At 29.7% G+C, this 16,880-nt stretch overlaps 2 protein-coding genes across 3 annotated transcripts; both read left to right on the top strand.

Annotated features, from left to right (window-relative positions):
• The first annotated feature begins 227 nt into the window (after positions 1 to 227).
• On the top strand, positions 228 to 3,531 carry LOC113846590 (probable plastid-lipid-associated protein 8, chloroplastic). Its single transcript, XM_027475038.1, has 4 exons — positions 228 to 621; positions 1,376 to 1,499; positions 2,064 to 2,243; positions 2,983 to 3,531. Exons 1-4 carry the CDS (start codon positions 415 to 417, stop codon positions 3,168 to 3,170), a joined length of 699 nt encoding a protein of 232 aa, XP_027330839.1. The 5' UTR covers positions 228 to 414; the 3' UTR covers positions 3,171 to 3,531.
• Positions 3,532 to 9,524: 5,993 nt separating this feature from the next.
• LOC113846747 (glycosyltransferase BC10-like) lies at positions 9,525 to 16,222 on the top strand. 2 transcript variants are annotated; one of them, XM_027475346.1, is made up of 11 exons: positions 9,525 to 9,557; positions 9,964 to 10,424; positions 11,360 to 11,458; positions 12,669 to 12,769; positions 12,856 to 12,927; positions 13,072 to 13,162; positions 13,784 to 13,864; positions 14,707 to 14,769; positions 14,856 to 14,978; positions 15,629 to 15,667; positions 15,784 to 16,222. In XM_027475346.1, exons 2-11 carry the CDS (start codon positions 10,041 to 10,043, stop codon positions 15,910 to 15,912), a joined length of 1,182 nt encoding a protein of 393 aa, XP_027331147.1. In that variant the 5' UTR covers positions 9,525 to 9,557; positions 9,964 to 10,040; the 3' UTR covers positions 15,913 to 16,222. The 2 variants fall into 2 exon arrangements, with proteins under 2 accessions (XP_027331147.1, XP_027331146.1); XM_027475345.1 differs by having other exon boundaries at positions 9,961 to 10,424.
• The last annotated feature ends 658 nt before the right edge of the window (positions 16,223 to 16,880 follow it).

The raw sequence follows: 16,880 nt of genomic DNA, 5'->3' as shown, positions 1-16,880 counted from the left end.
CACATAATTTTATTATTATTTAATATTTTATTTACATTTAAAAACTATTTTTAACTGCCTCCAAATTTGTTTTTTTATGTTATCTTTTCTTAAATTTAAAATGAATCAAATATATTTTCTTTAATTCACAGTTTTGAAATTTCGTTGCAATTAAAATAGATACATTGTGTGTACATAAGCAGGAGATATTTATTAATAATATCCTACCTCTCGTACGGACATAGCTCAAATACTCTGAGATCAGATTGTGGAAGATAAGGCGAGGAAGAGTTGCCTACGTGGCATAACAAGAGCCAATAATTGAACACCATGTAGGACCCAACTCGATTTTCAGCATACGTGGCATGCAATGGCGCTTCATTATTATTACTACTTCGGAGAACGGTGAAGCAATGTTTGGCTAAGTATCTGGCCATGGCTGCAGCTTCAGCTTCTGCGTCTCTTATTTTACCTTCTTCGTTCAAATTCAGAAGCCATAACCCTCAAACACCCAAATCCATCGTTCTCCGTTCACATCGCCGCCACTACAGCTTCGGAGTCTCTGCTTCCGCTTCGGTTTCGGTCTCTAACCCTAACTTGCGAACCGGCCCTCATGATCTTGTTGCTTCCATTCTTTCCAAGGTACACTCTTCATTTTAGTTATATCTGTCATTAAAATTTATTCAAAATTAAAAAATTGGTGGATCTTACTTTTAATTTTAAATAAGTTTTGTTAACTCCCACTGAAATTAAGTATCCAAAATTAAGTAAATTTTCATTGATAGAGAGTGTGACGGGGAGTGTGGTACAACTCTTCTGTTTACAACTAATAATATATAGAAATATAATTTGTTGAATGAGTTCGGATTTGATTCAGCTTACGTTCGGAAATTTATCTTTATTTTTATTAATTTATCGAAATAATTTTTAAAAATAAGTAGTTATTTTTGTAAATGCAAGTGTTTCTAAATTTTCACTAAAAATGTCAACTTGTGGTACTTGAGTCCTGAAAGTGGACGTTATATAAATTGTGTTTTGAAAGTGTCAACTGGGAATATTACTTTATTTCAAGAATTGAATGAATTGATGTTTATAATGTAAGACTAATTTTGTATATTACTCTACTTTATCCAAGGATTAATTTGCACCCAAGAAAACCTTCGTACCCAAGCAACACAAGATGAAAATTGTGTATTAATTCTTTTTTTTATTGTTGATTTTTTTAACTGAAAAGCCAAGATATTTTTGTTATAGATTTTATTAAAGGGCTCATGTGTTATGATGCTCAATTTTCAGCACTGAAAAGTTATTAATTACAATACTTACTTCCATTTCATTCAGTTCAATTTTTACTTTTTTTTCCGTCTAAAATTTGGATTCTGAGTTCTGCAATTAGGTGGTGCAAACAGATGGAGGTGTTTTACTGAAAAAGGAACAACATAAAGAGGTGGCTGAAGTGGCTCAGGAGTTGCAGAAGTATTGCGTGAATGAGCCAGTGAAATGCCCTTTAATATTTGGAGGTGATACCTTATTGTGTTGCTCAACCTTGAGATTTTGTTTAAAAGCTCCTTACAACTTGTCTTCATATTCATTTTACTGGATCTTGTTAACCTCAGGGTGCCTCTGGTTTAGTTTTTTGGTTTTCAATTTTAGATGATATTTTCTCTTATATTATAAAATATCATCTTGTTTTCAATTCATTTCTTGTTCTCTAGAATTTACAAGAAAATGACAGAAACAACAAAATGTAACAAAGTGAAAATAAGAAATAAAGTGTCATTTTATAGTTATTAGAAGGAAAAAAATATGAACTTCTGAAAAAAAAAAAAAAAAAAAGCAAGTCAAACACACATCAGGCTATGCATGGATCAGTGCAAAATAATGGAATGGAGTGAAATAAAAGAGTGTATTAAATCTCTGTCCTCAGTAAAATGTGAGTGCATTAGATATTATCTATTAAAAGTGTCCACTTTCAACTTCAAATCATTCTTTATGCACATTTCTTTCCACAATATATGTAAATCAGTTGTACGAGAATCATTCAATTTTTGCTTTACTATTTTTTTCTTGTTTATGCTACCTAGAATGGGATGTGGTGTACTGTTCACGGCCAACATCACCTGGAGGTGGTTACAGGAGTGCATTTGGGCGCCTTTTCTTTAACACAAAACAAATGGTTCAAGTTGTTGAAGCTCCTGATATTGTGAGAAACAAGGTCTCCCTTTCTGTTTTAGGCTTTCTGGATGTAGAGGTGTCTTTGAAAGGTATGTCATTTAATTAGTCAAAGGATATGAGTGAAACTTCCACATGCTGATACCATATCCAAAAAAGTTATTGATGGTAGCAAAACTGAAATTTCTCAGTTTTGTAATTCCAAAACCAAAACCAAACTGATAAATAGTTACTGATGATTTTAAATTCTTTATGAGTAGAAAATGAAAAAGGAATGACTTAGGAGCAAATTTCTATTTTAGTCCTTGAAATTTTATCAGTCTCTTTAGTCCTTTACATCACTAAACTTTGACTTTGATTTTTTCAATTTGGATAAACTTTTCAATAAGTATCAATGAAAAAGAAAAAATAAATAAATCAAACTGTTCTTGTAAGTTAAAATCAACTTATGGACACTTTTGCCAAAGCTTTTTCATCTAATTTTTCTAGAAGTTGATCAATATAAGTTGATTTTAACTTATAAGAAAAGTTTAATTCCTTCTTTATTATTATTATTTATCTTTTATAAGTGCTTGTTGAAAAGCTTATCTAAGCTGGAATTTTATAAAAATGTTGCAAATGAAACCGAAGAGAATAATATTTATTTTGTAATATCTTATGAAGTCGAAAGTGAAAGTTTTGTGAAGCTTAGAAACTAAAGCGAATGTGCTTTCAGTCCCAAGGATCAAAGGGGAGGTTTAGTGAATGACTTTGTATCTATGTGAATGCTATCTTGTTTTTATTCTCTGTTGAAACTTCTGTGGTGACTTTATGTCTGCAAACATGAAACAGGAAAACTCAAGGTTTTGGACAGTGAATGGATTCAAGTTATATTTGAAGCGCCTGAATTGAAGCTTGGATCATGGAAGGTCCAATATGGTGGTCAGAGTGAAGTTAGACTCAAAATCACTTATGTGGATGAGAAAATCAGGTTAGGATTGGGTTCCAAAGGTTCCTTGTTTGTTTTTCAAAGAATATGATATCGAAATGCAATAAAAAAAATTTCCCTTCAGGAAAAATCTGACAAGTTTGTAACTTGGCACTGCGCACATTTTCATGTATAATGATATGATTATGAGTGTGCATGAGTAGGATATTGAGAAGAAAAACTTTCCGCGCTGCTCTTTGGCTGCAGAGTTTGTCTTAAAATGGGCTAGTGTGTTATAAGCTGCAATGTAGTGTAATTAACTAGTTACTGAGACAATCTTTCCACTTTTTCCCCTGAAGTTCAGCTTATTTTAGTTGCTGAAATTGATCTCTTCATTTCATTTATGACAGTAGCAAAGATAAATGCTGACAATACATTTCACTAAAATTTCTGAATCTTACATGTTATTTGAGTATGTTTTTACGATTTTCATTAAAGTTTAACCTCAAAAGATAATATGTTAGAATGTGTAATATGTAACATTACCATCTGTGGGGGTCTATTAGGATCAAGCAAATAAAAGATACTTTTAGTCTAGGGTAAAAAATGTGTAGTGTGTCTGTTTTCTTAATTCCTGTGAAAAAATTAATTTTTTATTCCTTTGGGTCCTTTTTCTTTTTGGGTTTGGCAAAGGATGAAGGATGTGAGACCCCAAAGGCCCAGGCCTCCACCTTTGGTGCATGGATTATGGGGGCATGATTATAAAATAATGTTTACGAGATCTAATATTTATCAAAATATAAACATTTGAACAAATGCAACTGTAGCTTCAAAAATTAGGAAACAATATATTTTAACCTCTGGCTTTCATTTACACATGGAAACTAGCTAGCAGCTTTGTGAAAGGCTCAATTGTAATTTCTAGAATAAATTTTTTTTTCAAAGTTTCTTATAGAAATTTTTAAAAGACATTAATACGTTTTTCTTAAGATAATCTCATTTAAACGCACACTCATCAAATATAATCAATGTGAATGCCAAACTACATAGGATTAACCTTATCAGCCCTACTTTTGGAGCATCATAGTGCTCATCTAGAATATTGATTGAATTCCCAGACCCTATGTTAATGGGACTTACTTGTCACCATTGCTAGTCTTTAGGGATCAAATTTCTGTCTGTTGGAGAAATTGCCTATCTGCTTGTCACCATATGAAAGTTCTGTGTTCTCTTCCCCCACCCATATCTGCCTCATTCATGCTTCTTGGTAACCCATTGACAAGGTTTTTCCACCAGAAAAGAAAATATATGCTATGATTTAAATACGCGAGGAAAATCCAATCAAAGAAACTAATCAGTAGGTAGAAGACTTTCGTGGCTTCATTATCATATCAAGCTTTCTATTTTATTCAATGTGAAATTCAAATCGTTGTCACGTTTCCTTTAGTGAAGAAAATATGTTACGATTTAAATATGGGAGGAAAATCCAATCTAAGAAAATAATTCATTAGCTAAAAGACTTTCATGGATTCAATATCATATCAAGTTTTCTATTTTATTCAATGTGATATATATTATAGGAATAAAATTTATAAAAATGAATATTAATTAATGAGTAAAACTAAAAAAAAATAAAAATGAATCAAGATCAGACTTCCAAAATCCTTCTTTGATTTGAACTAATTTAGTTCAAAATCTTTTCATTCTAAAATAAAAAATAGAAAAAATTAAATTTTCATACAATATCTTGATAGAATTTTATGTGATGATCAATAAATTTAGTAGTTTCTCTTTATATTAGTCATTTCACTCATTTATTAATATTTGATAAATTGCATCTTTTTTTAATTTATAAGTAGTTGTTTTTATTGCAATTTAACTCTCAATTAAAATTTCAATTATCATCACTTAAATATGCAAGAAAAGTTCAAGTAAAAGATCAGCTCATCAAGTAAAAGATTGTTATAACTTAACTATTACATTAAACTTTATGAAATTTTTAACATTTATACTATTAACATTTTACTTTTATAAGAGGCAATTGAAGATTACATGTGTATGCATAATAATACAAGCTCTATGTTTTAACATCACTTTTTGGTAGAACGGGATCTTATAACTCCATTCATTTAATGATGATTTATTACCTAACATGTGTGAATATTGTAACTTTTTTCTATTTTAATTTCGTTATTTTTTTGTCTCTATTTTTTTAAATATAATATTTTTATCTCTAATGATTATTAAATAATGATCTGACTAATTAAAGACTGTCACATGTTATATTTATTACATTGTTAGTAATTATAATATTTAATATCGTTTAATAGTTATTTTTTAATATTATATACATCAGAAAGTTTTAATATTTTTTAAAAATTTATTTTTAATTATTTTATTCTTTTTTTACTTTTACATTTTTGTGAGATGAATATTTAAATTGGATTATTGATACTAAATTAGTGTAGTAAAATATGCTATTCTTTTTGTTTTCAAGTTTTTAAAATTACATACATGTCAAAATATAGAAATTAAAAGTGCAATTAAGCCTAACTGTTATGAGTACAGTGTTATTATTACTTGATTATAAAATTTAGATAAATAATTTTTTCAGTTTTAAAAAATAAAATAAACTATGCATTAATATTGTATTAAGTCTTTTTATAAATTTTACCAAAGGTCATGAAAATTCTAATCACAGGCTGTGATAATCTCATGTCAGTAATTAATAATTATTTTGAAGTTAGTACATAATGCGACATGTTTTAATGCATGTACATCATTAATAAGTAGAAATAAATACTATTTAAATTTTTAAAAAAATTAAGATAAAAACTAATACAAAAATTTTAAAAGATTAAGTTTAATTTAATCATATTTAAAAAGACTAAAAACATATTTTATCTTAACAATGTAAAACTTAAGACTAAAGAACTTTAAGTCAGTATTTTTCTAGTTATATTTTGATTAATATTAACATCTATAGACTATACATATTCATTATTTCTTTAATTGAGAAAAAGGTTAATAATTTTAATAATAATAAATATATAAGAAAGTAACAATTTTCAATCAATAAATATGTTAGTTACTGAATATATTCAGGAAAACTACACATACACCAACCATGCACCCTCTACACATACACTTAAAAGTGGGATTTGATCTTATGGATCGTACATAATAATAATAAATCTAAAATTTTATATTAAATACACGTAAATAAATAATTATTTACATACATTTTAAATAATATACTACTATTTAATAAAATAAAAATGCGCAATATTAAATAAATTTTGAATTATATGAAATTTATAAACTTAATCTGATGTCCTCGCAAAGGTCTATAGTAACACCTAAAAAATTCTCAAGATATCTAAGGATAAGAGACGATTTCATGTTAGATAGTAAGAAAATTGACATATCTAACAACTTTATCTTGCTCTGAAAAATATGAAGTATTTCTCAACCTTGATGACGAGGCATTTGAACTAATTTCGAATAGGTGAATGATTTGCAAATGGTATTTTGCTAAATTTTGGCAAGAGAACTTTTAACTATTACAAGTTGCTTTATAGTTACATGTAAAAAGAAAGTGAAGTAGGAAATTATTCTAGAGCAACGAATATTGTACAAGTTAGCATGATAAGAAAAAACCCAGTCACAAGGAAACATTTTCAATGATTATGACATTAGATAAAACTTCTAAACTATTTTGATTTTTCCAACAAATACGAAATGTATTTGAAGACATGAAGATTATTAGTAGATGAATTGCAACAACTATTTTGAAAACTTAGTATAAATTCAACATTCCTCTACATTTTTTAGATGTTATGAAGATTATAAGATTTTTCAACTTCCCCTTGTATCATTCATACTCTATTTTATCCATATATAATAGTCTCTCAAAATCATTGGTGATGTTTCCTATAATCTTCATTAGACATATATTAATTTAGTGCATCACTAGTTCAACTTATTTTTATAAAAAATAGTTTTTTCTTTTAGGAAATTTCTAAAAAGAAAATGTAAATATTTTCCTAAAAGAATATGCTACTAGACAAGGGCTTGAGCCTTTTGATCTCGATCTAAGATTTTTAACCCTCTTCCATAGACACACTTTTAACAAGGTTTTAACATTTTAAAAACTTTTTTAAAAATATAATTCAATTTTTTCTTGACCATTTTAAAATTTCATGTTGCAAATATTTTAACATGTAAGAATCAACATTCATTGTAGTCAAATGAATTTCTTGACCATTTTATTTTATTTTATGCAAATAACCTATACCTACTTGCAACTAACGTTATTTACTCCCCTTCTTGTTGAATTAAACAAAATAAAATATTAAAAAAATCACTTATTTAAAGTTTAAAACAATACGTAATAATCAAATTAAAATTTATGCATTAAAGTAATACGCATTATTGAAAAAAAAAGTATCAATTTTTTTTATAAAACTATGTAAATATCTTTTTTTATTCAGTTTATTGGAATATTTTATATGGATTAAGTTAACAAAGAGTGGTTGGAACAATTTGTTTATTTCTTAGGTTAATTATGTCAAATTTAGTGACCGAGTCAATGGGATTAGGGGATGATGTTCATCGACTTCTCGGTCAATAACTTCATGACGTAAGAATTTACAATAAAAATTTTAATGGTTTTAAATATTTATTTTTTTAGTAAATTCTTATTAGTAATGCTAAATTTCAATTTTTTTTCTTTTAACCAAATTTCTTTTAATTGTTTCAATTTGGAATATGAGACAAAATAATAAATGATTTAACACTATTCTAGTTAATCATATGAATAAGATTTAATAAAATGGGAATTTTTTATTTATGCATATTATAATGAATTGAAAAAATAATTATGAATGAGTATGGCTGATAATTTGTATGGTTCCTTTATATATAATGAAAAAAATAAAATTAAAGCAAAGCGACAAACAACATCAATATAACAATAATCGGAGTGTTAATGCTACTACATTTAACTAAGTTATTTTAATTCACAGGGTCGAAGATGAATCTACATGAGATAAACTTTTAATTGCACACTAACAAAATTCATAAAAAGTATCATAATAATCTGATTAAAAAATATGTAAAAATGAATTACTCATATATTTCATACTTTTATAAAACAAAAAACTTTTGATAAGCTTATAACTTAAAGAAATAAATACTTTGATCATACATGAACGAAATGTTTATATAAAAGTATTAGTATTGAAATACCTAAAATAAATATATGTCAATGATATAAACATTTTACATTATAAATTTGTTAATATTTAAATATTAAAAAAATATAATTAAATCTAAAAAAATATTAAGAGTTAAGTATGTATTACAAAGATAAAAAAAAATTACTCAAAAATATATTAATGCTTAAATCGTATAAATAAATGTTTATATTATACAAATATAAATATAAATATAAATATAAAATAAATAAATATTTATAATATATATAATTTTTTACTACACACGAACATACAAATTTTATATAAAATATATTAATATCTAAACTATAACACACACACACACATAGTTTCAAAATTTAGTTGTAATATTTTAAATTTTTTACATTAAAATAATTAAAATTTAACTTTCAATTCAGCAATTTATATAATAAAAACGAATATTAATTACTAAAGGTATTCTTTGAATTAACAAAATAAAAATACTTAAAATCCTTTATATAATAATTTTTTTAAAATATTTCTCTTCTTTGCATCATTCATTTTATTTTTTAATAATATTTTTATTAATTTAAACCTTTAGAACTGAATTTAAATATTTAATCGAAAGGTATAATCATATGTTAAAATTATAAAAAATAAAAATTTACGTTTTGTATAAACTATAATACAACAACTTTATTGTAAAAATAAGATTTCTCTCCATGAGAGGTTGAATAATGAATATAGAATTGTAGAGAGATTTATAAGATTTAAAAAAGGAAAAGAGAAGAGAAAAGTGAGAATATACGAACAGTGAATATACGTAGGCTTAGTTAGAGATGAGAACTTGAAAGAGCTCAACACAGAAAACACAAACACGTTGTGATGTGGCTTCTTCTACTGCTATGGTATATGGTTCTTCATTCTCATAATTTCATAAATAACATTAAATAAAGTAGTAGACTTACGAGTAAACTATTATTATTATTATTATTATTATTATTAAACAACAACAGCGGAATCAACGCTCTCCAATTGGCTTTGCAAATCTGAACCAGCCACTGCCATTCCTTCTTCCTCTCTCTCTGTCGTAGTCATTTCCGAGTTCTTTCTCTTTCACTTTCTCTTTCTCTTTCTCTGTTTATGTTGTAGCATTTTCTCAACCATTCTCCATTTTCCCTTTTTCTTATTTGTTTATTTATTGATCTTCGTTGCTTTGCTCTTTCTTCGTTTTTTTTTTTCCTTTCTTTTTCTTCCGGTTTTTGTTGGGGCCCTCCTTAGATCCCTGCTCTGGATCAGAGGTACCATTCACTCACATTTTCCCTTCTTCGTTTCAATATTTGTTTGGGTAAACTAAAGATCTGAACCTCTCTGTCCTTTTCATTATACTGTAGAGACACACATACACATGTCTACACAAAAACAGAAACAACTGTTTTTTTTTTTTTCTGGGTGTGTGTTAGGGTTCATAAAACGACAGTGTTTTGTTCTATTGATGGATCTTTTGATTCTGCTTTAGTGATGTATATAAATATTGTTTTAATTATGGTAAGAGGTAGGGGGTAAGATCTGAATTAATGTTTGAAAAGAGAAAGGAAATGAATGATGTTTATATGTGTGTTTTAAATTTCATGTTTTTTGGATTTTGGTAGTTTGAAGTGCTTATTGTGACTCTTTGTGTTGTTTGATTGGTATGTGGAATGACAGAGAGGATTTGAATGAATGGATGAATGTTGATGGATGGATAGATGTATGGGGAAGGTGGTGAGGTACCTTGAAATTAAATGAAGAAGGAACTTGCATGGCCGCAATTCATAAGAAATATTCTGATCATGGTTGGATCAAGAAACCGGGCACATTTAAGGAGGCCTACTTGGATTATTGTTTTAATTGCTATAGTATGTGTTTTTCTGATTGCTGCATACGTTTATCCGCCGCAAAGCACTTCCACTTGCTCCTTATTTTCCTCACAAGGTTGTGGTCGTAGTTTTGATCTTCCACCGGTTGCTCGTTCCCGGCAATTAAGTGATGCAGAGATTGAATCTCGGATTGTTATCAATGAGATTCTGAATTATTATCCTGTTCAAACCAGGACTCCTAAAGTTGCTTTTTTGTTTTTGACTCCGGGTTCTTTGCCTTTTGAGAAGCTCTGGCACATGTTCTTTAAGGTATGCCATTCTTATTTCATGGACCATAGACTTTGCTTGTGTCTTCTTTCTCGAGTATGCTGTAAATGCTATCTTTAATTTTTCAATTTTCGTTTGTAATTTTGTTCAACAACTTGTATCTTTTGATTAGACCCAGCAGTGCTAGTAGCCCATACTTGAGTCCACATATTTTGGTTAAGATAAAGGATAGCAGCTGGTGTTTTTGTGTTGATTATAGAGCTCTCAACAGCATTACCATTCCTGGATAAATTTCTAAGTCTGGCTATTATAAATCTGCACTAAGGAGGGGGACATTATGAAACAGCATTCGGGACTCGTGAGGGACATTATGCATGTATGATAATGCTGCTTGGACTCATGACATGAATACTGTTCAGGTCTCCAACAAATATTTTTATATACCTCATTTTCAGAATATTTTATTGGGCATGATGGTCATGGTCAAATCCATGTTTCCTAACCTAAGAATGAAGCAAGGTAGGAATGGAAACATATTGGAGAAGTCTGTCAAAGAGATAAAGGGCGGAGTCTAATAGAATTGACACATGGCAGCACAATATTGGAGAATGGGGGTGTGGGAAGCATGGGGATGAGAGGGGGGGAATTGAATCTGTGAATGAAATGGAGGCTTAGGCCTTGGAGCAGAGTAGTGGCATAATAGTATATAGCTTTTCCGAGTTTCAATTTTACTTTCCATCTACTTCTGCTATTTTTTCCTCTCTTTTGTAATAGTAATTTGAACATTGCTCTATACACGTTCCAATAATACCAGGTTGAAGGTTTTATTAATGGCATATTTTTCTCATTTTAGTAAAATGTCAATGTCAATGATTGTCATTCTGAATATAATTACCAAGCGCAATTCCTTTTACTTTGAATGTGATAGAGATTTGTTACTTCCTATTTATTTGAATTGTACCCATTACAAAATGCAGGGCCATGAGGGAAGATTCTCTGTTTATGTACATGCATCGAAGGAAAAACCAGTACATGTCAGCTCCTATTTTGTTGGCCGAGACATTCACAGTGAACCGGTATGGCATATTGCAAAGAATATCTTTATATGACAGTTTCAATTTCCAACTTAAGTTAAGAGTGGTTAAAAACGTGGACAACGTATAAAATTTTGATGAAAAGTTGGTATCCCTAGCTTGACTCTTAAGGCTAAGGGCTCTGTGTCTTCTTGATGAAGAGTTGGTATTGGTAGCTTGACTCTTAAGGAAGAGAAATTAAAGGATGTTGAATATCAATAAGATAATTAAAATAATAGAATATAGAATTCAAACTGGAAAGTTAGTGGGGAGTATGCAACAATATACTAATATCTACTAACTAACTAACTACCATTTATTTACATTTAAATTATAAAAAAACCTTGTACTATAATAACCAACTGTTGTGCTCCTAAGTCCTAAGACACCTACTATGATTAGATAGTGCTAATATAAACATGTATCTATTAACTACCGAATTAAATTATATACTATGCTATTAATCCTTTTCCACCAGCTCTGAATTGCATGCTTATTTTCACCCTCAAAATGCCCAAACCAAACTTTTCACCCAACAGAGAAGTTGTGGCACCCTGTCTTAGCTTTCCATAAGCTTTATGATCTTGAGATTTCAACTTTTGTAATTCAAGTTATGCATCATTATAAACTGCATCAAGGTCCAATAGTCTGGAAGACAAGATTTTCTATGCCTAACTTGGACCAACTCTTAAATTTGCCAATTAGATCCCACAAAAATGTAATTAATGAAATAGGCAATATAAACACAATAAAGATAATTTAAGATACAATGACAGTGTATAAGAGATTGACTCAACACATAGCTAAGTACTTATAAAGTTGTTAATGATGCAACGTCTCCTTTCAAGTATTTGGTAAAATGGTGCAAAGACACTCCTTGTAAAAGTAAATTTCATGCTATTTTCAATTTTGTTTTTCTACTAGTTGTAACAAAACTGCCCCTTCTCTCCACAAAGCAGGCAGAGCTAATGTTCATATGGGACATTTATTTTTCATATATACAGAAAGAATACATGAACTTCACACTTAAGATGATAGTCTGGTAGAATTTCTTTCTAATTGGAGCCAGAACAATAATGACATTAGAAACACCAGAGAAAATAAACACAAAAACTCTCTTCTCCTCTTTTGATTTCCTGGTACTTAACATGTCTCCATTTGTAAGGTCATGCCATCTCTTTCTTAGTGCCAACTGGTTTTCAATTTCTTTCAGGTAGGCTGGGGGAAAATTTCTATGGTTGAAGCAGAAAGGAGACTTTTGGCAAATGCACTTTTAGACCCTGATAACCAACATTTTGTCTTGTTGTCTGAAAGGTATTTTTGTTATCTGGTTCTTTTTGCTGTTAAGTCATGGTTTCTGGGAATTAATCTAATCAACTGTACATCCATCTCTGCTTCAGTTGTATACCTGTGCGCCGCTTTGAATTTGTGTACAACTACTTGTTATTAACAAACGTCAGCTTTATTGACAGGTAAGAGATTATAAAAGAACATTCTACAAATTAGTTGATGAATTTCTAACTTTTTCCTTTTATTAAAGATTCTATGCCACAGACTTTTTGGATGGTAATTGGACTAATCTATCTCTATTTTTCCCCCTCATCGTTTGAAAAAAGCTACGTGGATCCTGGTCCTCATGGAAATGGCAGATATATAGAACATATGTTGCCTGAAGTTGAAAAGAAGGACTTCCGAAAGGGTTCACAGGTATAATTTCTATGGATGTTGATATCTACTACTAGAAAATTTGAGCATCCATTCAATTGCAGTGTTTCAGTGGTTATTCTTCTCTTCTCCTATCACTTGCACTTAGCATTGCATGACTCATTTAGTTTGAAAGAAGTTGTCTAATTATATAATTTCTTTCTCCTCTGAGTGTTCACTATATACCCCTGCTCTGTATTCATGTGGTCCTTTCTTTTATTAGGCAATCTTTTATGGCATGAAAGTCATTGTGGAAATAGGAATAACAAAACCATTTCATTCGCCGTGTCATCAACTCTATGTGATATATTACCTATTTATTGTTTAATGCCTATGAGTTGTTGGATAATGTAACTGTCTTCCAGTATTTCAAGTTGTCAAGTTTCATTCTTAGTTTTGAAACTTTCACTTGGCAGAAAAATTTGATTTTATGGTTGACTTTCAAAGTTTTTTCTTTCTTTGGTTAATCATCTCCCCCTCTAAAATGCTTAACCATTCATAGCAGTCAAGATTTGGATGAAAAATGAATTTTATATTACAAATTTTAGAAATGTAGTTATGTAGGAAACCAATGGAAACTTTTCTGACATGCAGCTAATTTGGATCTTGTGGTTTCTAATGCAGTGGTTCTCAATGAAACGGCAGCATGCAATAATAATTATGGCAGACAGTCTCTATTTCACAAAATTCAAGCATCATTGCAGGGTACTATGTTACTAAGAATCTTTTTTGCTAGTGTTTGCTAACTGGATGGATTGTTTGATCCATTTTGTATCATTCCAATGATCCTATCACCTTGATTAACATGTCAAAGCATGACATAATATTAATAAGTTTGTAAACTGTAATTAGCTACATATGATTAAGTTTGCTGAATATTATAAAGATTAAATTTTATAAAAATTTCCTGGACATAATTATCAGTAGCTTGTAAATATCTTGTATCTAGCAATGGTATATGGATTCTTTATTCTTTGCGTTTTTTTTCTTTTCATATGCTTATTTTGGATTGTTCATCCTCATGTACGTAAGTAAGTATCTTTCTTCTTTCACTATTAAGATATGCGTACGTTAAAACTGTGATAGTTGGTAATAATTTTTTATTCAGATATATCATCAATAGTGTACTTGCTGCCGTGTGTATGAACTTATATGATATTCTATAAGTAAATGTGCTTCTCTTGATAATATTACTGACAGTCTGACTGTTTATTTTATTTTTGCTGATCAAATCTACTATAGCATTTGGGTCTTGCTAACTAGATCCCTAAAGACATTGGTTAAGAAATCAATAAATAAAAGGATTTTATTGGAAATCACATTGGGAGTGCATTGGGAATCATGATATAAGTGCATTAATTACACTTTTTAATAAAAAAATTCCACTTTTGATTCAATTAAAATTTGCTTTGTATTTTTTTTTCTTTCATTCTTTACAGAGTATCTTTACTGTTTCTTGTTAATACTATTTTTGAAAATTATTGGAAGGAATATGTAAAGGTAGCCTCACTGACAAAACTCTACTGCCCATGTTTTAAACTTCCCAGCCAAATATGGAGGGAAACCGCAACTGCTATGCTGATGAGCATTACCTGCCAACCTTTTTTAATGTCGGTGCACAAATCTGTTCTCTTTTGAGTTGCAATGACAGGCATCTCTCTCTCTCCAAGCTAACTCTTTTATGGTGTGTGTTTAGATGCTTGATCCAGGTGGAATTGCAAATTGGTCCGTAACGTATGTTGATTGGTCTGAAGGAAAATGGCATCCAAGGTCATTCAGGGCTCGGGATATTACTTATCAACTCATGAAAAACATAGCGGTATGTGATGAATTATACTCTTATTCCCTTTCGATATGTTTGTTTTCTTCATGTTAAAATCATCAAAGGAAATTTATTGTGTTGCTCATGAGTGGCATGGTGTAACAAATTATACTCTACACGAAGCCTATTGTGTGATGCTTCTTATGACGTTTAAGTTCTTTTTGCATGATGTCATTCGTAATAGCAGTCTTACCACCTAGAATCCTTAGTTATTTTGCTTTTTTTCTTTTCCTATGCTTTTTTACTTTTAACAATAGCAAATTGTGATATAAATTCCCCGTGGACCATAATATAATAGCTTTGAAGATTTGTGGAGACTAGAGAGGAAGGAAAATGAAGTCCTTGTTTCTGAATTTCAGTGTGTTAAAATTAGGTTGCATTAAACTATATGAATGACTAGACATAATTTTCTTGTAGATGTGTGGTGGAAACAGTGACTGGGCTGATAGTTTTAGTTATAGGGGGTACTGAATCTTCTCAACTGTGAGGATCTGGGTGTATTGGGTGTTGAAGTTGTTACAAATCTTCTCATCTTCCGTTTCTTTTGCACACACCTAGTTACTTTCTTGTCTCTTGTTACTTATCAAGGTTCTAAATCAGCATTTATCTTGAATTAATGCTAAATGACATGATTTCGTTAACTGCAGTACATTGATGAAAGTCCACATTTCACAAGTGATGCAAAGGTATTAATCTCATTCCACTAAATTAGGTTCCAAGGTCCTCCATGTTGTGATATTTCTTCTGCTTCTATGGAAAGGAATGCTTTGTTATTTAGTTTTCATTTTCACATGCTTTGCAGAGAACAGTGGTAATTACACCTTGTGTATTGAACGGCTCAAAACGATCTTGTTATCTATTTGCCCGGAAGTTTTTCCCAGAAGCTCAGGATAAATTGATACAACTTTTCTCTAATTCTACAATATTCTAAAGTATTTGTTTTTTATCATTCTTTGGTGAATCAACACCATGTGATCCCCGGCCTCACTGTCTTTGCACATACCGATTTGTTTTGAAAAGCACCCAAGACAACTGGATAAATTGCATAGGAAGACAGAAGCTGATTCAGTTAAAATTTACTTGCTGAGGCTTGATGGAACTGCTGAGCTTGTCTGGTTGGATAATTTGCTGTTCCTGTTGTACTTTTTTTACCTTTTAAATATTTGAAACATCATAGATTCTCCTGAAGGATGAAAGTTTTGGTATCCTCGATAGAGACTAGAGAGGTTTTGATTTTGACTCTGGAAACTAACTGTCACTTATGACTGTTTTTGCATTGAAAATTCTTCTGTAGTCATGCATTAAATATTACTTGATGAATGGTTCAGGAGTAATGCAGAGAATTTTGCAGAGAGTTCTCGGTATCTTGTTGTAGACATTGACAAATCTATGGTTTTATGTGGTGCTTTTCTTTAATGTTTATTTTGAGCATGTCGAATTTGATTATTTTAATACACGTGCAAACGAGTTTGATGTGAAAGCAAAAAAGGAGATGATTTTACTCGTAAGTTTTCTCAGTAAAATTGTGATAAAAAGTTGTTAATGAATCTGTCATTTTATGTTTTATCTTCATATCAAACGTTAATGAATATGAATAAAATCATATTTTCATCCTAACAGAAGCAGGGAAAAAATAACGAGAAAGAAGTAAAAATAGTTTTGCTAATTTCATTCCTTAAAATTCATTTTAAGCATTAAAAAAAGATTTTTATTCAGTTTTTAATATAATAAATGTTTATATATATATATATAACATTTCAAGTGAGAGGAGTTTGTTATTATGAGAGGTGAGATGTATTAATAATGGTCATTAAATTAAAATAAAGAGCTTAGATTTGATGTTGCTACTTTACTATTCACTTTTTTCTCTATTTTGTCAATGATCATTATTAATGTCTT

The sequence above is a fragment of the Abrus precatorius genome, unplaced genomic scaffold (assembly GCF_003935025.1).
Source record: "Abrus precatorius isolate BTA unplaced genomic scaffold, Abrus_2018 Scaffold8, whole genome shotgun sequence".
In the NCBI taxonomy this organism is placed as follows: Eukaryota; Viridiplantae; Streptophyta; class Magnoliopsida; order Fabales; family Fabaceae; genus Abrus; species Abrus precatorius.
This window is presented reverse-complemented; position numbering and strand designations above follow the sequence as displayed.